Source organism: Zophobas morio, unplaced genomic scaffold, assembly GCF_036711695.1.
Source record: "Zophobas morio isolate AGI-343-1 ecotype UQ-CSIRO unplaced genomic scaffold, CSIRO_AGI_Zmor_V1 ptg000011l, whole genome shotgun sequence".
In the NCBI taxonomy this organism is placed as follows: domain Eukaryota; kingdom Metazoa; phylum Arthropoda; class Insecta; order Coleoptera; family Tenebrionidae; genus Zophobas; species Zophobas morio.
In genome coordinates, this window is record NW_026972116.1 from 22,533,462 (window position 1) to 22,556,897 (window position 23,436).

Consider the following 23,436-nt stretch of genomic DNA (forward strand, 5'->3'; position numbering starts at 1 on the left):
CAATTTGAAATAATTCATACATTATATACTGTAAAATTACACCTGCTATTGAAAAAATGAGTCCGAAACCAACTTTTAGAGCTGTAATGTGTAAGAAAATGTCTTTTGTTAAATTTTAAAAATTGTCTAAAATTGGTCAAAATGTTCATAAGTAAAAAATTTGGTTTTGAAAATGCCAAAAAATTCCCAAAACATTCGAGGACCTAGATTTCGCCATGCTAATCTCAAAAGCATATCGTGCTTATGTTCCCGGTGCAAGATCAAAATATATTCCATCTCAAAATAATTTCTCTTTCAAATTAAAACAAAAAAATGCGGCGATTCTGGAAAAATGACAACAGCTATAGAGGAAATGACTAAGGGACTAACTTCTATGGCTCAAAATCTATCAGAAAATGTCGTTCGTTATATTTTGAAAAATGCCGAAAATTGGTCGAAACTTTCATAATTTTTTATTTTGATTTTTGAAAAAGTTGCCAAAAAAGTCCGAAAAAATTCTAGGATACAGATTTCATTGTGGTCTAAATCATATCGTCGTTATGCCCCCAATACAAGATTAAAAAATATACGTTTTGAATGAAAATAATTTGTTACTAAAATTTAAAAAAAAATGCAATATTTCAGTGGGCAGTTTTGGAAAAATGATATAAGTTGTCAAAAGAAAATGAATCTGAAACCAGCTTCTTGAGGTTGAAATCTATAAGAAAATATCTTCAATTAAATTTCGAAAATTGTAGAAAATTCACCAAAATTTTCATAATTTTGAAAAATTTTGCCTTCAAAAATGTCGCCAAAAAATTCCCAAAAAAATCTGGGATATAAATTTCGCCGTGTTGATTCCAAAAACCTAGGTGGTTATGCTCACGAGTAAGATTAAAAAATATTCGGTCTCAAAATAATTTGTTTTTAAAATTTAAAAAAAAATGCAATATTTCAGTGAGCGATTCAGATGAAATGACAAGAGTTATCGAGGCAATGACTAAGGAATTAACTTCTAGGGGTCGAAATGTATCAGAAAATATTTTTAGTTAAATTTTGAAAAATGTCGAAAATTGCTTGAATTTTTCATAATTTTTGATTTTGGAAAAGTTGCCAAAAAAAAATCCGAAAAAACTCTGGGATACAGATTTCGTCTTGTGATTCCAAGAACATATGTACTGTGTTTATGCTTCTTGTGCAAGATTAAAAAATATACGTTTTGAAAATAATTTGTTACTAAAATTTAAAAAAATTGCACTATTTCAGTGGGCAGTTTAGGAAAAATGATATAAGTTGTCAAAGAAAAATGAGTCTGAAACCAACTTCTTGAAGTTGAAATCTATAAGAAAATGTCTTCAATTAAATTTCGAAAATTGTCGAAAATTCACCAAAATTTTCATAATTTTGAAAAATTTTGCCTTTGAAAATGTCGCCAAAATATTCCCTAAAATTCTGGGATATAGATTTCGCCATGCTGATTCCAAAAACCTAGGTGGTTATGCTCATGGTGCAAAATTAAATAATATTCGGTCTCAAAATAATTTGTTTAAAAAAAAAAATGCAATATTTCAGTGAGGGATTTTGATGAAATGATAAGAGCTATCGAGGAAATCACCCAGGGACTAACTTCTAGGGGTCGAAATGTATCAGAAAATATTTTTCGTCAAATTTTGAAAAATGTCGAAAATTGGCCATAAATTTTGCTTTTGAAAGTTGCCAAAAAAATCCGAAAAATTCTGGGATATAGATTTTCTCGTGCTGATTCTAAAAATATATCGTGTTTATGCTATCGGTGCAAGAATTGTTTTTAAAATTCAAAAAATTGCAAATCTCAAAGTATCTGGAAAAACAATAGGAGCTATCCAAGAAATGAATCCGAAACTAACTTCTAGAGTCGAAATCTATAAGAAAATGTCTTTTGTTAAATTTTGAAAATTGTCAAAAATTGGGCAACATTTTCATAGGGGAAAAATTTGGTCCTGAAAATGTCGCCAAAAAATTCCAAAACATTCTGGGATATAGATTTGGCCATCCTGATTCCAAAAACAAAGAGTGTTTATGTTCCCGATGCAAAATTAAAGAAAATTCGGTCTCAAAATAATTTGTTTTTAAAATTAAAAGAAAAAAAATATTTTCAGTGGGCGATTTTGGAAAAATGGTAAGAGGTATCGAGGAAATGGGTCAAGGTCTTCTAGGAGGCGAAATCTAGAAGAAAATGTTTTTCGTTAAATTTTGAGAATTGTCAGAAATTCACATACATTTTCATAATATGCATTGAAGAATTTTGCTTTTGAAAATGTTGGCAAAAAATTCTGGGATATAGATTTCGTTGTTTTAATTCCAAAAACAGCGTTTTTATGCTTCTGGTGCAAGATTAAAAAATATTCGATCCAAAAAAAATTGTTTATAAAATTCAAAAAATTGCAAAATTTCAAAGGCTCCCGTAAAAACAAGATGAGTTGACCGAGAAATGAGTCTGAAACCCATTCTGGAGGTTGAAATCTATAAGAAAATGTCTTCAGTTAAATTTCGAAAGTTTTCGAAAATTCACCTAAATTTTCATAATTTCGAAAAATTTTGCATTTGAAAATGTAAAAAAAATCCCAAAAAATTCTGGGATATATATCCCGTTGTGATTCCAAAAACATAGGGTGTTTATGCTTCTGGTGCAAGATTAAAAAATATTCGATTTGAAAATAATTTGTTTTTAAAGTTCAACAAAAATTGCAATATTTCAAAGGATCCTGGCAAAACAATTGGAGCTATCCAAGAAATATGTCTGAAACCAACTTCTGGAGGTTGAAATTTGTAAGAAAATGTGTTCAGTTAAATTTCGACAATTGTCGAAAATTTACCTAAATTTTCATATTGAAAAATTTTGGATTTGAAAATGTTGGCAAAAAAATCCCAAAAAATCGTCGGATATAGATTCCGTTGTTCTGATTCCAAAAACGTAGCTCCTGGTGCAAGATAAAAATAACAAATAAAAAATATCCGATCTGAAAATAATAATAATTTCAAAATTCAAAAAATTGCAATATTTCAACGGATCCTTGAAAAACAATAGGAGCTGTCCAAGAAAAGAGCCTGAAACCGACTTCTGGAAATTGAAATCTATAAGAAAATGTCTTCAGTTAAATTTTAAAAGTTATCGAAAATTCACCTAAATTTTCTATATCTTTATCCCCGAATTTTTTGGGAACTTTTTGCCAACATTTTCAAAATATTGAAAAATTTTGCATTTGAAAATCTTGGCAAAAAGTTCCCAAAAAAGTCGGGGATATAGATTTCCTTGTTCTAATTCCAAAAATATTGCGTTTTTATGCTTCTGGTGCAAGATTAAAATTTATTCGATCTGAAAATAATTTGTTTTTAAAGTTCAAAAAAAATTGCAATATTTCACAGGATCCTGGCAAAACAATAGGAGCTATCGAAGAAATATGTATGTCTGAAACCAACTTCTGGAGGTTGAAATTTGTAAGAAAATGTGTTTAGTTAAATTTCGAAAATTGTCGAAAATTTACCTAAATTTTCATATTGAAAAATTTTGGATTTGAAAATGTTGGCAAAAAATCCCAAAAAAATGTCGGATATAGATTCCGTTGTTCTGATTCCAAAAACATAGCTCCTGGTGCAAGATAAAAATAACAAATAAAAAATATCCGATCTGAAAATAATAATAATTTCAAAATTCAAAAAATTGCAATATTTCAACGGATCCTTGAAAAACAATAGGAGCTATCCAACAAAAGAGCCTGAAACCAACTTCTGGAAATTGAAAAGTATAACTATAAGAAAATGTCTTCAGTTAAATTTTTAAAATTATCGAAAATTCACCTAAATTTTCAAAATAATGAAAAATTTTGAATTTGAAAATGTTGGCAAAAAAATCCCAAAAAATTCTGGGCTATAGATTCCATTATTCTGATTCCAAAAAATATAGCGTGTTTATGCTTCTGGTGTAAGATTAAAATTTATTCGATCTGAAAATAATTTGTTTTTAAAATTAAAAAAATTGCAATATTCAAAGGATCCTGGTAAAACAATAGGAGCTATCCAAGAAATGTGTCTAAAACCAACTTCTGGAGGTTGAAATTTGTAAAAAAATTTGTTCAGTTAAATTTCTAAAATTGTCGAAAATTTACCTAAATTTTCATATTGAAAATTTTTGGATTTGAAAATGTCAAAATTCCAAAAAACTTCTGGGCTATAGATTCCGTTGTTCTGATTCCAAAAACATAGCTTCTGGTGCAAGAAAAAAATAAAAAACTAAAAATATTCGATGTAAAAATAATTTGTTTTCAAAATTCAAAAAATTGCAGTATTTCAACGGATCCTTGAAAAACAATAGGAGCTATTCAAGAAAAGAGCCTGAAACCAACTTCTGGAAATTGAAATCTATAAGAAAATGTCTTCAGTTAAATTTCGAAAATTGTCGAAAATTTACCAAAATTTTCATAATATTGAAAAATTTTGCAGTTGAAAATGTTGGCAAAAAATTCTGAGATATTCACTCCGTTGTTCTAGTTCCAAAAATATAACGTGTTTATTATGTTTCTGGTGCAAATTAAAAAATATTCGATCTGAAAATAACTTGTTTTTAAAATTCAAAAAATTGCAATATTTCAAAGGACCCTGGGAAAACAATAGGAGCTATCCAACTTCTGGAAATTGAAACCTATAAGAAAATGTCTTCAATTAAAGCCGAAAATTAGTCGAAACATTCATAATTTTTTATTTTGATTTTTGAAAAGGTTGCCAAAAAATCCGGAAAGATTCTGGGATATAGGTTTCATTGTGGTCAAAATCATATCGTGGGAGATTAAAAAATATTCGATCTGAAAATAATTTGTTTTTAAAACTCAAAAAATTGCAATACTTTAAACGATCCTGGAAAAACTATAGCAGTTATCGAGAAATGAGTCTGAAACCAACTTCTGGAGGTTGAAATCTGTAAGAAAATCTCTTCAGTTAAATTTTCTTTTTCAAAATGTTGCTAAAAAATTTGTAAAAAATTCTAGGATGTAGATTTGGCCGTGTTGGTGGATCTACAATAAAACGAACGCCACATAAAAAGTAATCTTAATTCCTCCAACAATATCCAACTAACTGAAATAACGAGTTTTATCCGTCTTGTGTTTGTAAGGTAAATATGGGGGAAGCAGTTTTACGAGGCTGCGCGCATAATGTAAATTAAATTTTAATTATGTTACATTTGAAAAATGTAAATTTCAATAAGTGCCTTTCTGTTATTTCGAGCTAAAAACTGATTTTATAATTTTTTTGCGCTGTTAACATTTTCATTAAACCAAAAACCTGTTAATTTTCGAACTAATTTCAGCCTTAATTCTCAATCCCACTCATTCAACTTTAATTCAGGCCACAATTGATTTATTACAGAACAAATTGTTTATGAAGTTATAAACACTGTAAGATACCACTTAACAATACAATAGGTGCAATCAGACAAATAAATCTCGTGTTTTATGATTTTAATTTGAATCGACAGAAATGAAATTGAAATGAATAGTAAGTAGGCACATATCTCGGGTAATTAATTTTTCTTCAATTACTGAATCAGATTGGTAATTAAAAGCGGACGCAATCCGTACTTCTAGAATTAGCCGACAATTACCCGAGGAAATCATTATACGGGTGGTGTACAATTGGCAGAACACTGTAATTGCCATGACAATTCCTCATTAGCTTTACAAATCAATTTCGAAAAAGTATTCTCGGTAATAACCAAGGAATGCGAGCCGGGTTCCAGCGGCGACTTTCACAGTAGTCATCCTTGTTTCCAATTAAAGGAGTTCGGTTAATGAGCGCAGCGATTAGATCGGAGCGAGCGGAGCTCGCGCCGGCCAAGCACCCTTCCTCTAATTCATGTAGGACACAGGACAAGTCTCGGTGATTTACGATCTCGCGATAAAACCGTCCACTAGACTGCACCTTCAGACGTCTGCACAGCGCGTAGGCTACTTAACATTTTGCGACAAGTACGATCTATTTACCATATAATGGGCCATTACGGTGTCTGTTTGATATCTTGATATCATGCCACCGTTATAAATTCAACTAGTACCATTTAACTTTTTAATCCTGCTGTATCGGACAAAAGTGCGGAATTCTTGGAAGTCGTCTAACAAGCTTTAGCGAATACCAATCCGTGCTCAACATCCTTTCGCAGCGATAAACATGCTTAAAACCGATCTGGTCGGCGGCCGACGGTTCGAGACTAATTTAGAAAACGAGCGCTGAAGTGGACGGTGGAACAACACGGACTGGGTCTGTCTGGGTTTCGAAACAAAAAATTGGGCGAAGGTTAATAAATCTCGCGTCTTTGAAGAGTTGTAAAACTTTTTTTGCGATTTTTGTTTTTTGATAACCTCCATAAAGTAAAAACCAGTGGCGCAAATAGCACTCCCGCAGCTTTTTTGACTTGAATTCTTCAATTTTTCGTGTTTTTTTTGTTCAATTTTTAAATTTTTGACTTTTGAATTTTTAAATTTTTATTTTTGTGTTTTTCGATTCTTTAATTTTCGATTTCTTCAAATTTTCGATTTGCAAGTTTTGGTTTAGTGTTTTCCGTTGCCATTATGTTTACAATTTTACGATTTTTCAGTGTTCCGATTTTATATTTTTGTATTTTTTCAATTTCAATTTTTTTATTTTTCGTTTCTTCAATTTATCTTTTCTTCAATTTTTCGATTTACAATTTTTCATTTCTTTGCCTCTTCAATTTTTAGATTTTGGGATTTTTCGGTTTAAATTTCTAGAGTATTCAATTTTTCGATTTTTCGATTTCTTCAAATTTTCAATTGAATTTTTGCTTTGAATTTTTCATTTTTTTGTCAATTGAATTTTTAGATTTTGCCGTTTTTTTATTTAAAATTTTTGAAGTTTTCAATTTTTAATTTTTCAATTTCCCTATTCTTTAACTTTTCATTTCTTCAAATTTTCGATTCGAAATTTTGCTTTCGGTTTTTTATTGTCTTTATTTTTACAATTTTTCGATCTGCATTTTTTCTATTTTCCATTTTTTTTTTGTTTCCTCAAATTTACGATTTTATAATTTTGTGTTTTTTTCAATTATTGATTTCTTTAACTTTTCGTTTTTCAAATTTTTCAATTCATCATTTTTTGTGTTTCTTCATTTTGCGACTTAAAATTTCCGAGCCTTTGATATTTTTCTATTTTTCGATTCTTTAATTTTCGATTTCTTCAATTTTACGATTTACAATTTTCCATTTTTTTATCTCTTCAATTTTTAGATTTTGCGATTTTTGATTTAAAATTTCTTAAGTATTCATTTTTAATTTCTCGATTTTTCGATTCTTAAATTTTTCATTTCTTCAAATTTTCGATTGAATTTTCGTTTTTGGGTTTTTTATTGCCTTTATTTTTACAATTTTTCGATTTTTCAAATTTGCGTTTCTTCAATTTTTCTGTCTGAAATGTTTCTATTTTTCATTTTTAACTGTCCAGTTTTCCGATTTTCCAACGTTTGGATGTTTCAATTTTTCTATTTTGCAATTTTTCAATTTGCAATTTCATGAGTTTTCAGTTATTTTTTCACTTTTTAAACTTTTTGGCTTCTCATTTCTACAATTTTTACGATTTGCCCTTTTTCATTTCATTTTTTTATTTTCTTTATTTTTAAAATGTTTCGATTTCTGAATGTTCCGATTTTATACTTTTATAATTTTGTGTTTTTTCAATTGCAGTTTTTTTAAATTTTTCGTTTCTTCAATTTTTCGTTTTTTTATTTTTCTATTTCCCGATTTTTTCACTTTTCATTTCTTCAAATTTTCAAATCGAAATTTTGCTTTCGATTTTTGTCTTTATTTTTACAATTTTTCGATTTTTCAATGTTCCGATTTTAAACTTTTTTGTTTTTTTCAATTTTTGGTTTCTTCAATTTTTTTATCTGCATTTTTTCTATTTTTCATTTTTTTTATTTTCTCAAATTTACGATATGCACGTCCTGGAGTTTTCATATTTAAATTTTTCAGTTTTCCGATTTTCCAATTTTTGGATGTTTCAATTTTTAGATTTTTCGGCTTTTCATTTCTTGAGTTTTTAGAATTTTTCGATTTTTCAATGTTCCGATTTTCTAATTTTGTGTTTTTCAATTGGTTTTTTAACTTTTCGTTTTTTCAGTTTTTCAATTTATAATTCTTCTTTTCCTTTTGTCTCTTCAATTTTTAGATTTTGCGCTTTCAAATTTCTTGAATTTTCAATTTTAAAGTTTTCAATTTTTCGGTCTGCAATTTTTGTGTCTTTTCAGATTTTCCAATGTTTCGGTTTTATAATTTTTTGTTTCTTCAATTTTACGATATGTATCTCTTCGAGTTTTCATTTTTAAATTTTTCAGTTTTCCGATTTTCCAACTTTTGAATGTTATAATTTTTCGATTTGCAATTTGAGGAGTTTTCAATATTTCGATTTGCGATTTTTCCTTTCGATTTTCTATTTTCTTAATTCAATTTTTTCAATTTTTTGGTTTTTCACTGTTCAGATTTTGTAATTTTTCTTTTTTCGATGTAAATTTGTAAAACTTTTGAATTTTTAAGTTTTTCAATTTAAAATTTTTCACTGTTTCAATTCTTCAGTTCTTCCATTTGCAGTTTTTCGATTTTCCACTTTTTCTTACTATTTTTTGTTTTTTCAGATTTTTTAGTTTTCGATTTTAAAACTCTCTTAAAATTTCGATTTTTCAACTTTTCGAATAAAAAAAAAAATGGAAAAATTGCAAAATTGTAAAATTGAAACGTCAAAAATTAAAAAACGAAAATGTATAAAATTAAAAAATCTAAAAACCGGAAATCAAAAACTTGAAAAATTGATAAAATCGAAAGATTAAAAATTGAAAAAATTAAAAGCTGAAAAACTTCAAAATCGAAAAAACGAAAAATTGTCAATTTTAAAAATTAAAGAAAAAGGAAAATCGGGTAATTGAAAATTAAAAATTTAAAAGTCGAGGAACTGAAAAATTAAAGATTGAAAATTTGAAGACTTGAATGAATAAACGAAAAAATATAAAATCGAAAGAAACATAAAAAAAAATAAGAAAATAAAAAAGCGAAAATTTGTGATATAAAATCGAGAAAATGAAAATTAAAAAATCGGGAAAATGAAAAATAAAAATCAGAAACTGAAAAAAATGAAGAAAGGAAAATCGGAAAATTGAATAATCAAAAATCTGAAAAATCGAGAAATTGAAAAATTCTAAAACTGAAATAGCGAAACATTGGGAAATCGCAGTATTGAAAAATCCAAAGATTGAAAATTGAAAATCTTTAAAATCAAAAAAACCACAAATTGTCAATATTGAAAATTAAAGAGAAAGGAAAATCGGATAATTGAAAATTTAAAATTGAAAAATCGAGGAATTCCAAAATCAAAAACTGAAAATTTGAAGACTTGAATGAATAAACGAAAAAATATAAATTCGAAAGAAACATTAAAAAAATTAAGGAAATAAAAAAGCGAAAATTTGTGATATTAAATCGAGAAAATGAAAATTAAAAAATCGGGAAAATGAAAAATAAAAATCAATAACTCAAAAAAATGAAGGAAAATCGGAAAATTGAATAATCAAAAATCTGAAAAATCGAGAAATTGAAAAATTCTAAAACTGAAATGGCGAAACATTGGGAAATTGCAGTATTGAAAAATCCAAAGATTAAAAATTGAAAATCTTTAAAATCGAAAAACGAAAAATTGTCAATATTGAAAATTAAAGAGAAAGGATTGAAAATTAAAAATTGAAAAATGGAGGAATTGAAAAATCCAAGACTGAAAATTTGCAGACTTAAGTAAATGAAAAGAACATAAAATCGAAAGAAACATTAAAGAATTAAAGGAAATGAAAAAACGAAAAATTGTGATATAAAGTCGAAAAAATGAAAATTAAAAAATCGGGAAAGTGAAAATTAAAAATCAATAACTCAAAAAATATTAGAAAGGACAATCGGAAAATTTAATACTCAAAAATCTGAAAAACCTAGAAGATGAAAAATTCTAAAACTAAAAACCTGATTGGCCGAAAAATCGAAAACCGGGTAAAAATTGAGAATCGGATATAGTAATCCCGGGAAATTGAAACATTGAAAAATGAAAAAATTGAAGAATTAAAGAAAACGAAAAATGGTGCTATGAAAAATTGTAAAATCGAAGAAAAAACATGGACGGATTTTTTGAAACATTACCAGATTTGATTTTGCGATTTTGCAAAATTGCAAAATACAATTTGATTTTTTTCCAAAAATCTTAATGTACAGGGTGAAAACAAATTTACGATTAAAATATTTGGAAATGGCGTCATCAAATTGTGTCGATAATTAGCCAACTTTTAATTAATTAAACTAGATGAATTGTGTGGTCATCCCGTTTCGGTGGACTTTGCGTCTCGAATTCACAAAATAGTATTCACAGTAGCACAATTCAAATCATTGATTAGCTAGAAGTTGAAACATAGAATTACAATCAATTGATTAAATAATTACCCTGACGGTAGACTAGACGTACTTAATCTAAAGGAAACGTCAACATTTAAATTATAGATTGTTACAAATGTAGATGATGTGTCACTAAATATTCCGTTGGAGCAAGAACTCGGAGATAATGTGGTGTTTCGATCGGTTTATGCTTTGCTCAGCTATTATCCATCGATTAATACGCGTCTTCCTCGCCGTCGTACACGTCAGTAGTAGAATAACGTCACACTACTCCCATCTTACAAGATCCAATTTATGCAAAAATAACCTTAAGCGCTATTCTGTCTTATAAAAAACTAAATATAGCTTTAGGAGGAGGACTGACGTTTTTTCTCAGTTGTTGACATTGTCTATACACCTCACTATTTTGGTTGCAGCACAGCGACGGCGAGAAAAGCGACCAGGACTTGGTGGTAGATGACGCCTCTGAGGACCCCGTGTCGCCCCCCAACGGTACCACTTCCCCCCGTGAGAACGGTATCGACAAACTCGTCCCCAAGAAGGAGCACCCGGGCCCGCACAGCCCCCGCTCCGGCACCTCCAGCAACGCCTCCACCCCCTCGACGAAGAAGCTCGACGGTGACAAGCCCTCGACCCCCATCTCCAAATCGGTGACCCCGACCTCGGCCGCCGGCTCGTCGTCCGGAACCAGCGGCCTCAAGCCCGTGGTCAAGCCCCCAGCTCTCGGACAGTATCCCCCGTATCTGGCCGGGATGTCCAATGGTAGGTATTAGCCCGGTCCGGAATCAGTTTAATTAAGTGGCTTGTCTTAGGGGCCCCTCACGATCTGCAAGCAGCTGCGGCGGCCGGCGCCTATGGTGGCCTGCACAACAACCTCCCACCTGCGTTGAATAATTACCCCAGGCCGCCTCTGCAAGTGGGCTACGATCCGCATTCGCAAATGAGGGCGCCCGTGGTACCGGGGCTCGGGGGGATACCAGGTGGTAAACCGTAAGTAGTCAGTGGCAGTTTTTGAGTTGGAGCTAATTGGGAGGTTTCAGCGCTTACTCATTCCACGTTAGTGCCGACGGACAGATGCAGCCGGTCCCGTTCCCGCCGGACGCTCTCATAGGGCCGGGAATTCCCAGGCACGCCAGGCAAATAAACACCCTAAGTCATGGCGAAGTGGTTTGTGCAGTGACAATATCAAACCCCACGAAATATGTTTATACGGGTGGCAAGGGATGCGTCAAAGTTTGGGACATCAGCCAGCCAGGGTCCAAGAGTCCTGTATCCCAATTAGATTGTTTGGTTAGTAAAACAACTACATGCATAACACATACGACCTAGATTTCGGACGGGATTTGAACAAGGCTCGGGTATTGGGCGAGTTTTTCTTTGTTAACTAGGGTTTATGCGACAGAGGTGGCGCTCCAGAAACCTTTTTTTTAAGAAATCATTAGTGGGTCGACAAAATTCGAGTACCTGTACTAAAAAATTAAAACTGAAACCCTGGAGGCCAATAAAATGTAGTAGTTGTTGTACCTTTCAGACTCTGAGACGGTTTAGAGAAACCCAAATGTGTCTGAGAGGTCCAAAAGATCCAGAACCCGTTACTTACGGTAAAATTGTAACTGTCAAAACAGGGACACTCATCCGGGTCGTCTCTTTTTCGAAAACTGAGACAATTTAGACACACCTGAGTATTTCTGGAGGACCCAAAATACTCAGGTCTCGCTACTTTGAGTTCAGTTCCAGGAATTTCAGTAGAAAACTTATTCTTACCTTGAGTTTGAACCTTTTCCTGAGCATCCGTCAAAACCTAACCTTTACGATGTGTGGGTCTAAGGCTAATATACTCAGAGCTCGTAACTGCATACATTTTGTCATCTGAAATAATCGAAAAATTGAAAAATCGGAAAATCAAAAATAAAAAAAATCGATATATAAAAAATTGAATATTCTCTCTTCTCGATTTTTCGATTTTTCAATATTTCGATTTCCCCGTTTTTCGTCATTTCAGTTTTAGAATTTTTCAATTTCTTGGTTTTTTAATTTTTTGATTTACCGATATTTCAATTTTTGCATTTTTTTTTAATTTTTGATACGTCGATTTGTCAATTTCTTCGTTTTTAAAATGTTTTGATTCCTTAATTTCCCGGTTTATGAAATTTCAATGTTTAGATTTGTTTATTGTTCAATTTCTTGATTTAACGTTTTTTTTTTTTTTTAATTTTAAATTTTTCAATTTTTAACTAATCAATTTCTGGATGTTTCAGTTTTTGAATTTTTCAATGTTTGGGTTTATCAGTTTTTCCATATATCAGGTTTTCCAATTTTCGGCTTTTCGATTTTCGTATTTTTATTCAAGAGTGGAAATAGGCCAAAATGGAAAAACCGAAAAGTTAAAAATTGAAAAATCGAAAAATAGAGAAATCAAAAAATTTTAAAAATCCAGGAATTGAAAAAAAAACAAAAAATCGAAATCCGAAAATTCAAAACAAAACATGAAAAAATTGAAAAATTGAAAAACTTCAAAATCTAAGATTTAAAAATCGAAAAATCGGAAAATTGAATACTCGAAAAACTGAAAAATCGAGTACTATTTGAAAAATTTAAAAATATAAAAATTAAAAGTCGAACAATTTAAAAATAGAAGAATCGAGAAATCGAAAATTTTAAAAATCGCCAAAATTGAAATATTCCGAAGCTGAAATGACGAAAAATTGGGATATCGAAATATTGAACAGTCGAAACATCGAAAAATTGGAAAATCGAAAAATCAAAAGAACGTACAATCGAAACATCAAAAAATTTAGAAATTGGCAAAAAGTGGAAAAAAGTCTAGAAATCGAGAAATTGAAAATCCAAAATTAAAAAAATTGCGAAAATTGATAAATCGAGAAATTGAGAAATCAAAAAATTTTAAATATCGAAAAATAGAAAAAAAAAACAAATCTAAATCCGAAAACACGAAAGATCGAACAATCATAACATCAAAAATTGGAAAAATTGAAAAATACATACATTGAAAATTTTTCAAAATTGAAATTACGAAAAATTGGGAAATCGAAATTTTGAACAGTCAAAACATCGAAAAATTGAAAAATCGAAAAATCAAAAGAACGTACAATCGAAACATCAAAAAATTTAGAAATTGACAAAAAGTGGAAAAAAAGTATAGAAATCGAGAAATTGAAAATCCAAAATTAAAAAAAATTGCGAAAATTGATAAATCGAGAAATTGAGAAATCAAAAAATTTTAAAAATCGAAAAATAGAAAAAAAAAACAAAAATCTAAATCCGAAAACACGAAAGATCGAACAATCATAACATCAAAAATTGGAAAAATTGAAAAATCCATACATTGAAAATTTTTCAAAATTGAAATTACGAAAAATTGGGAAATCGAAATTTTGAACAGTCAAAACATCAAAAAATTTAGAAATTGACAAAAAGTGGAAAAAAAGTCTAGAAATCGAGAAATTGAAAATCGAAAATTAAAAAATTGCGAAAATTGATAAATCGAGAAATTGAGAAATCAAAAAATTTTAAAAATCGAAAAATAGAAAAAAAAATCTAAATCCGAAAACACGAAAGATCGAACAATCATAACATCAAAAATTGGAAAAATTGAAAAATCCATAAATTGAAATTACGAAAAATTGGAAAATCGATATTTTGAACAGTCGAAACATCGAAAAATTGGAAAATGTAAAAACTGAAAAGTCGAAAAATCGAAAAGTGGAAGAAATTGAGAAATCGAGAAATTTAAAATCTAAAATTTCAAAAATTGCAAAAATTGAAAAATCGAAAAACTGAGAAATCAAAATAGACCAAAATGGAAAAACCGAAAAGTTAAAAATTGATAAATGGCAACACTTAAAATTTAAAAAATCGGTAAATTGGAAAATTGAGAAATTGAACAGTCTAAAAACAGAAACATGGAATTCTCCATAAATGGATACATTAAGAATTCAAAAAATTTTGAACATTGAAAAATTGAATAATCGAAAAACTGAGAAACAGAAAAATTCAAAAACCGAAAAATCGAAATCCGAAAAGTCGAAAAATCGAAAGATCGAGAAATCGAAACATTAAGAAATGGAAAAATTGAAAAATTTAGAAATGGAAAATTTTTCCAAAACTGAAATGTTGAAAAATCGAGAAACCGAAACATTAAAAAACGGAAAGATTAAAACATTCAAAAATCTAAATATTATAAGTCAAAAAATTACAAAATAAAAGAATAAAGAAATCCAAAAACCGTAAATTTAAAATTTGCAAAAATTGAACAATCTGAAAAATGAATAATTGAAAAGTGCAAAATCGAGAAATTGCAAAATTCCAAGACTGAAATAACGAAAAATTTGGAAATCGACATATTGAAAAAGCAAAAAGTCGAAAAATCGGCAAACTGAGAAATCGAAAATTTGAATTATTAAAAACTCCAGGAATCTAAAATTAGAGAAATTAAAAAAACCGATAAATTGAAAATTTGAGAAATCGAAAAACTGAACAACCTAAAAACAGAAACATCGAATTCTCAATAAATGGAAAAATTGAGAATTCAAAAAAATTTGAAATCGAAAAATTGATAATGGAAAAACTGAGAAATAGAAAAATTCAAAAATCTAAGATTAAAAATCCAAAAATCCAAAAATCGGAAAATTGAATTCGAGGATTTTAAATTCTCATACTGAAATGACGAAAGATTTTACAAAAAATCGATCAATCGAAAAATTTTAAAATTCATAAATCTAAAAATTAGAAGTCAAAAAATTAAAAAATAGAAGAAGCGAGAAATTCAAAAACCTTAAATTTAAAAATTCGCAAAAATTGAAAAAATGGCCAAAAATTAAGAAATCGAAATATTGAAGAATCGAAAAATTCAAGAACTGAACTGAAACATCGAGAAATCGAAACATCAAACCATCTATAAAACGAAAAATTAAAAAATTGGAAAATCGAGAAATTGAAAACTAAAAAATAGAAACATAGAAAGTTGGAAAACAAAAAAATGTAAAACCGAGAAGTGAAATTGCGAGAAATCGAAATATCGAAAAATCAAAAACTTGAAATATCGAAAACTTGAGAAATCGAAATAAACCAAAATCGATAAGTCAAAAAACCAAGAATTTCTCGATTTTGTTCAATTTGAACAATAAAAAAATCGGAACATCGAAATCTCGATAAATTGAGAAATTGTGAGATCAAAAAAATCTAGAAGTTAAAAAATTGAAAAAGTAAAAATCGTGAAATCGAAAAGTCGAAAAATTGGCAGAATCAAAATATTGAAAAATCCCAACACTGAAATATCGAAAAATTGAGATATGTATTAAGAAATCGAAACATTGAGAAGTCAAGAAATCGAGAAATTGGGAAATGAAAAAAAAACAATTAACTGAGAAATTGAGAAATCGAAAATCTGAAAAATCGATAAAATTCAATAAAATACTGAAAAATCTCCGAACTGAAATATCGAAAAATCGAAAATTATCTAATCTAAACATTGAAAATCACTGAAATGTCGAAAAATTGAGAAATCGAAAAATCTTCAGCTACAATTTTGATTCTTTTCCCCAAAAATCTCAATGTACAGTTGGCTCAAAAAAACAAAAAAAAAAAAAACGGGAAATGTTAGAAAAAGTTCTATCAGATTTTATTAATTTTTCATAGTTTGAAACGGCGTTTTAGAATTTAGGTTAAAAAACTACCAAAAATTTTATATATATTATAAAGTATAACATTTAAATAACATTTACTATTATAAAATTTGGAAATGACGTCATTCCAGTGTTGGTTGGGATGAACAGACAAACTTTGGTTAGTGTTTTATCATGTCGCAGATTATTATCTTGAAACGGGAGACTTATTTTTTCGTACTCTGCAGTCATAAAATGTCGATAAAACATGAAAGTAGCAATCTCCCGATGGGCTCGATTACAATATTTCTTAGCTTACACTCCTGAAGTAAGATACAAAAACAAATAATATCTTCTTCCTCAGCAACGTGACAACTACATCCGTTCCGTGAAGCTCCTCCCCGACGGCCGGACCCTCATCGTGGGCGGCGAGGCCAGCAACCTCTCCATCTGGGACCTGGCCAGCCCGACGCCGCGCATCAAGGCCGAGCTCACCTCCAGCGCGCCCGCCTGCTACGCCCTGGCCATCAGCCCCGACTCCAAAGTGTGCTTCAGCTGCTGCTCGGACGGCAACATCGCCGTCTGGGACCTGCACAACCAGACCCTAGTGCGGCAGTTCCAGGGCCACACCGACGGCGCGTCGTGCATAGACATCTCCGCCGACGGCACCAAGCTCTGGACTGGCGGTCTGGACAACACCGTCCGGAGCTGGGACCTGCGGGAGGGCCGCCAGCTCCAGCAGCACGACTTCAGCTCGCAGATTTTCTCGCTGGGGTACTGCCCCACGGGCGAGTGGCTGGCCGTCGGCATGGAGAACTCGAATGTGGAAGTGCTGCACGCCACCAAACCGGACAAATACCAGTTGCATTTGCACGAGAGTTGTGTGTTGAGTTTGAGATTCGCCGCTTGCGGAAAGTGGTTCGTTTCCACGGGGAAGGATAATCTGCTGAATGCGTGGAGAACGCCGTATGGGGCTAGTATATTCCAGGTGAGTGTCTGGACTTTTTAGAATGTCTAGAAATTAAATTGTTTTTGTTGTTTTCAGTCGAAGGAATCCTCAAGTGTGTTGAGTTGTGACATTTCCACCGACGACAAGTATATAGTGACGGGGTCGGGCGACAAGAAGGCGACAGTGTACGAAGTTATCTACTGAACTAAGTACCGGCGGGATAGTTTATATTTCAGTGAAAGACACTGACCGTAGTTTAAATTGAAGAAAAATTGTGATAATTACGTGTAATAAAAACTGCGAACTGTCACAGCAAGATAGTGATCTGATGTGAAATATTAGATTTTAATATTAGATTCAGTGATCTCCATGACAATTAAGAAAAACCATGCTTCATCTTATAATTTAAGATACATGTAAATAATTATTCCCTATAATTTCCAGCTACCTTGTTAAATTGAAGTGTTGTTAAGTCGACATAATACTTAATTTTTTATAATTTGTGAACGATTCCGTTATGACCATATTGTAAATAGCACTTAAGAGCATTGTGCACATTGTTTTTATTTGTTATTTAATATGTAGCAAGAAGCATGACTTGAAAATGCAAACGAAACATGAACACAAATGTATATTATCTATATATTTGTAATTAATCCTAGTATCGATAATAAAATTTAAAAAGTATCTCAGTGTTGCCTACACAAATTTGCTCCAATTTTGCATGTGCAAAAGTTATAGTACCTTTGTGTAAATTAATGTGTTTCGGTTCGTTTAGATAGCGTTTAATACATCTAAATTTATGTTAGAGATTTTGTAGATAATCGGAAGTTTATATTATTGTTTTTTATTTTTTAATATTTAACTTGCAATTGTTTAATACAGATCTTAATTTTTAATATCTAGATACGAAACGACTAGGTAATGCTTTACCTTCTAAACAAATACGTTGTTCAGTGGCGTGTACAAGATAACATCTTCAGGTTAACGTGTTGTGTTATTATGTACACGTCAATTCATGCTGTGTTCATTTACTATACAAACTTACAATAGACCAAGTACATGAACTCTTCATACCTCAACACAAGCAAACAATAGCCCAAACGAATGTATTTTATCATACAACTGAAAATAAAACTTATGTTACTTGCATTTTACGTTTGTGTCTCATTTTTTATTCATGCGCCGGTTCATCTACACTTCCGACATGAAATACAAGACAAGATAAAAAAAAATGAAAAGATTTTAATAGTGAAATTGTCATTAAAGGACTTATTTCTGCTGCACCTGATTAATTTTTGATATAATAAAAAATATTCAGTGAATTTAAGCTTTTGATGAGAGTTGCATAGGTTTATAAAAAACTAGTCTAGTAAGCCATGGAATTTAGTTTTAAAATAATGATGTTGGCATTACAGCTGTTTGACAGTTATTTGACCGTTATTTTTTTAACATGAAATTTCAAAGCTTTCTAGAGAACTTTTTTTGGATCATGTGGTAAATACTGCAAATCGTTCAATAACGTAGTATTTCAGGTTATTATTTCACAGACAGTAATTAGAAACATGATTGATTAAGTAAACAAATAGTAATGAAATAAAGCAGAAGATATCGAGAAAAATGGAAACAAGGATAGAACAAATAAAAAATCAGACAGTTTAAATACATGGTTTTGATATTCCCCCTACTGGACAAATTTTGATTAGCAAAACCAACATCAGTTCCAAGTAATCTTAATTTAAGCTCTTGTCGTTTTTTAGTTACTAAAACTAAATTAATTTTGTAATTAATAATTTTCATTATATTTCATTAATAATATTGTTAATTAGTGGAATAAGCAAAAAATAAAAGTACACAAAAATATGTAAATACAAAAGAACCATAGACATCTGTAAGTATGGAGTCTTTAGTTAGAAGTAAAGTACCGCTAATCAGCAAAATAGTTCCATAATTATTACCCGCCTTTTGGAAAAACGCCGTATGCTATAGGACAAAAGTGAGATAAAATTAAATACACTAGGAAAACTAAGGACACGCTCAGGTTCCTGTGTTTTATTTATTCAACTTTATAGGTTGATGTTTGTTCCAGCATTTTTGAAAATTACATACATTGAGACATTATTTGCTGATTTCGATTTATAGAAGATTTCTTTGAAAACTCCAACCACTTTTCCAGGATCGCCAAAACTATATCTGGCAGTCCCTCGGATATTGTAAAACTTTGATTTTCAAACCGAAAATTTCGAAAATCTTAGTCTAGGTCTACAAGCAACCCATGTTTTTCGAATCAGCTAGTTGATATCTTATCACAGAATTTTTTTTATGGTGTTTTAAGTTTGTATAGAGAATTTTGTCTAAACCTCAATTTTTCACTCCCTTATGAAATTTTCAACCCTTTTTCGAGAACTTTCGACAATAGCCCAAAGACTTCTTTGCTAATTTCGATTTGTAGAAATCATTTTCGACAACATTTCTATGAACATTCCAATCACTTTTCCAGAATTGGCAAAAAAACTCAATTTTGCATGTCCCTTATGAAATTTTTGATATTTTTGAGCAGTTTCTAAAATTATCCAAAAACTTTTTGTTAATTTTGGTTTGTACAAGTCATCTTCGGCGACATTTCTTTAAAACTTCCAACCACTTTTCCAAAACCACTAAGATCTAATTTGGCAATTCTTTGGAGAAATTAAAAATTTGATTTTCAAGCCGAAAATTTCGAAAATCTTGGTAGTTTAAGATCAATAGCAGGTTATGTTTTTCAAATCAGCTCGTAGATATCTATTCCACAAAACTGTTTGTGGTTTCATCGTTTTTTTAAGGAACTTTGCCAAAACCTCAATTTTTCACTCCTCTTATGAAATTTTTGACCTTTTACCGTGCAGTTTCGAAAATTACCCAATGACTCTTTCGTTGATTTTGATTTGTAGAAGTAATTTTCGGGAAAATTTCTGTGAAAATTCCAGAATCGTCAACATCAAGTTTGACACTTTTTTGGATATTTTCAAAATTTGATTTTCAAACCGAAAGTCTATGTCCATAACAGGCAGCATTTTTTTGAGTCAGCTCGTAAATTAGATTTTTTTTTATTTTTAAGGAAATTTTAAGAAAACTTCAATTTTTCACCCTTGAGTAATAAGTAATAATAAGTAATAAGTAAATTTATTTCCAGCAGACAATTATGTCTCTAGTGGATACAACAACATTACAACACAGCAACTACAATTTTCAGTATCTTATTCCTAATCCCAACGTTACAAAAATTATTAAAGAAAATGTCAATATTTTGATCTCTGCTAATAATATAATTATACAAACGAATACAAGCTATTAGAGGACTATTGAAGTGGTGAAGTGTGTTTGGAATGTTATATGAAAAACTTATCTGGATGCGGCTGCCTAATCTGGGTACATTAAATTTAATTTCATTGAGAAGAGTTTGACTATAAATTTGTCCCGTTACAATTTTTTGTAAAAATATCAAACATGACATATTCCTCCTACTAAGTAGAGAATTTTCACTAACAATGTCAAGTAAACTACTTTGATCACAGTGTCTGACAGGATATCTACCAAACATCTTAAAATATACATACTTCGCAAACTTTCTCAGTACATTCTCTAATAGATCTATATATGTTACATGGTAAGGTTTCCATACTGTACAGCAATATTCTAATTTTGCTCTAACCAATGTATAAAATAATAATTTAATGCATCGAGTATTAGAGAAGTCTTTCGTATTTCTATAAATAAAACCTAATAGTTTCATAGCATGTTTTGCGATATGTATAACATGTGAATGAAAAGAGAGCGTACTATCTATAATGACACCTAAGTCTAATACTTCTTTACAGTTTTCTAGAACGTATCCTCTAATGTTATAATAAAAATTAACTGGATTATGTATTCTGGCAAACGTTATTTTTTTGCACTTAGTTTTATTAACAGTTAGCAAGTTATCATCACACCAGTTAAGTAAACGATCTAAACTATTTTGTAATTCAATGCAATCTTCAACATTCGTTATAACCTTTGCCATTTTTAAATCATCTGCATAAATAAGTGTCTTACAGTTTAAATATTTCACAACATCATTATAAAATATATTAAACAAGAGTGGTCCTAGGTTTGACCCTTGTCCCACACCACTGTTAACACAATACCTATTCGATTTAAATCCACCATAACTCACAAATTGATGTCTGCCTGTTAACAAAGATCTAAAAACAAATATTAAACTATCACATAAACCAAAACTTTTCAGTTTTTTTAATAAAATACAATGATGCACCTTGTCAAATGCCGCACTCAAGTCAGTGTATATGGCATCCACTTGCAAACGATTGTCTAACGCTTCTGATACAAATTGAGTATATTCAAACAAATTAGTCACTGTTGATCGCCCCTTGACGAAGCCATGCTGTTCAGGCGCAATGTTAGGTGCAACATGTGAATAAAGAATATCAGACAGTATACATTCAAATAATTTTGCGATATTTGAAATAAGAACAATAGGTCTGTAATTTTTTACATTTTCTTTATCACCTGACTTGAATATGGGAACTACACGAGAGATTTTCCATGCACTCGGACATGCACATGATTGTAGAATTAAATTAAATATGTGACATAATGGCGGCAACAGGTAATTTATGCAGTCGACAATTAGAAAGGCGGGAAGATTATCCGCTCCAGATACGTTGTTCGGTTTCATTCTTTTGGCCGCTTTTAAAATCTCTTCATGACTAATGTAGAACATGTTCAAAACTGTTGCACCATTACAGGGTGTATCAATTTTCAAGGAAGGACAACAATACTTGCCACAGTGTTCACAGAAATTTACAAGATTATTGCTACACTGGTTATCACAGACATGATTGGATTTATCACCGACGAACGTGGTTGAAAAATGACTAGCTAGGGCATCAACAATTTCTTGTTGTCTTGTTAAAACATTGTCATTGTAAACCATACGGCCCGAAATACTCGTCATTCTTCTCTTCTGATTTACGAACATCCAAAACTTTGTAGGATCATGTTGTAGCGAATCTTCTGATATTCTAATAAAATTACTATATTCCGTACGAATTTCCCGCCTAATTTCGCATCTTAGTTTCTTTACCATGTCCAAATGATACGATGATTTAGTTTTTCTGTAGGTGTTCCAGTGTTTGTTTTTTAATTTAATTTTTTTAATTATAGAACCCGTGAACCATATTGGATAATTTGAGCTTTGCATCTTGTGTGTGCATCTTGGTACATACTTTCCAATAGTGTCAAATAATTTTTTGTAAAAATTTTCACAGGCCGATTCAAGGTCATGTTCGTTCGTAATTAATGACCAGTCTATTTCCATGACGGATAAGTACAATTCCTCTAAGTTGCCTTTTCGGAAATTAAATGTTGAGAAGTCACCAGTATTTATAAACGGAATGTTTGATGAATTGTCACCATGAATGATAATGTTTAGAGAAGGATGGTGTTTATCCTCGCTTACCAGGGGATATTCAAATCTACTCACGTCAATTTTCATGAGGAATTTTTACCTTTTTTCGATCAGTTTCAAAAATTATCCAAAGACTTTTGTTGATTTCAATTTGCAGAGGTCATTTTCGGCAACATTGCTATGAAAATTCCAACAACTTTTCCAAAATTGTTAAGATCAAATTTGGCAATTATTTGGATACCTTAAAAATTTTATTTTCGCAACGAAAATTTCGGAAATCTTACGTCTAGGTTCATAGTAGGTTATGTTTTTCGAATGATCTCGTAGATATCTATATCACAGAACTGTTTGTGTTTTTAAATTTTTAGGAAACTTCCCAAAATCTCAATTTTTCACTTCCCCTTGACTTTTTTGAGTAATTTCCAAAATTATCCAAAGACTTTTTTGTTAATTTGTGAAAGTTATTTTCAACAACATTTCTTTGAAAATTCCAACCACTTCCAGAATCGCTAAGAGGAAATTTGCCAGTTTCTTCCACATTTTAAAAATTTTATTTTCAAACCGAAAATTTCGAAAATCTTGGCCTAGGTCCATCAGTAGGTTGTAGTACATATCTACTTCACAATTTTTTTTTTAGATTTTTTAGAGAACTTTGCCAAAACGTCAATTTTCGCTCCTCTTGTGAAATTTTTGACTCTTTTTCTAGCAGTTTCGAGAATTATCCAGAGACTTTTTGTTAGTTTCGATTTGTGGAAGTCATTTTCAGCAACATTTCTTTGAAAATTGCAAGCGCTTTTCTAAAATCAAGGAGCAAATTTGACAATTCTTTGGATATTTTGAAAATGTGATTTTCAAAAACCGAAAATTACGAAAATCTTAGTCTTAGTCCATCAACAGACTAAGCTTTTCGAACCAGCTCCTGGATCACCATTTTTTGTGATTTTTTTTTAGGGAACTTTGTCAAAACTTCAA

At 30.6% G+C, this 23,436-nt stretch overlaps 1 protein-coding gene across 2 annotated transcripts in view; it reads left to right on the top strand.

The window, feature by feature from the left end:
* Positions 1-18,172, top strand: part of LOC135127245 (transducin-like enhancer protein 4) — a 243,895-nt gene extending 225,723 nt beyond the window's left edge. For both annotated transcript variants that reach the window (XM_064053667.1, XM_064053668.1), the window contains exons 9-13: positions 10,859-11,204; positions 11,255-11,432; positions 11,483-11,732; positions 16,431-17,054; positions 17,112-18,172. In XM_064053667.1, coding sequence (XP_063909737.1) covers positions 10,859-11,204; positions 11,255-11,432; positions 11,483-11,732; positions 16,431-17,054; positions 17,112-17,219 — 1,506 coding nt within the window. In that variant the 3' untranslated portion in view covers positions 17,220-18,172. The remainder of the gene's footprint in view (positions 1-10,858; positions 11,205-11,254; positions 11,433-11,482; positions 11,733-16,430; positions 17,055-17,111) is intronic.
* Positions 18,173-23,436: the final 5,264 nt, after the last annotated feature.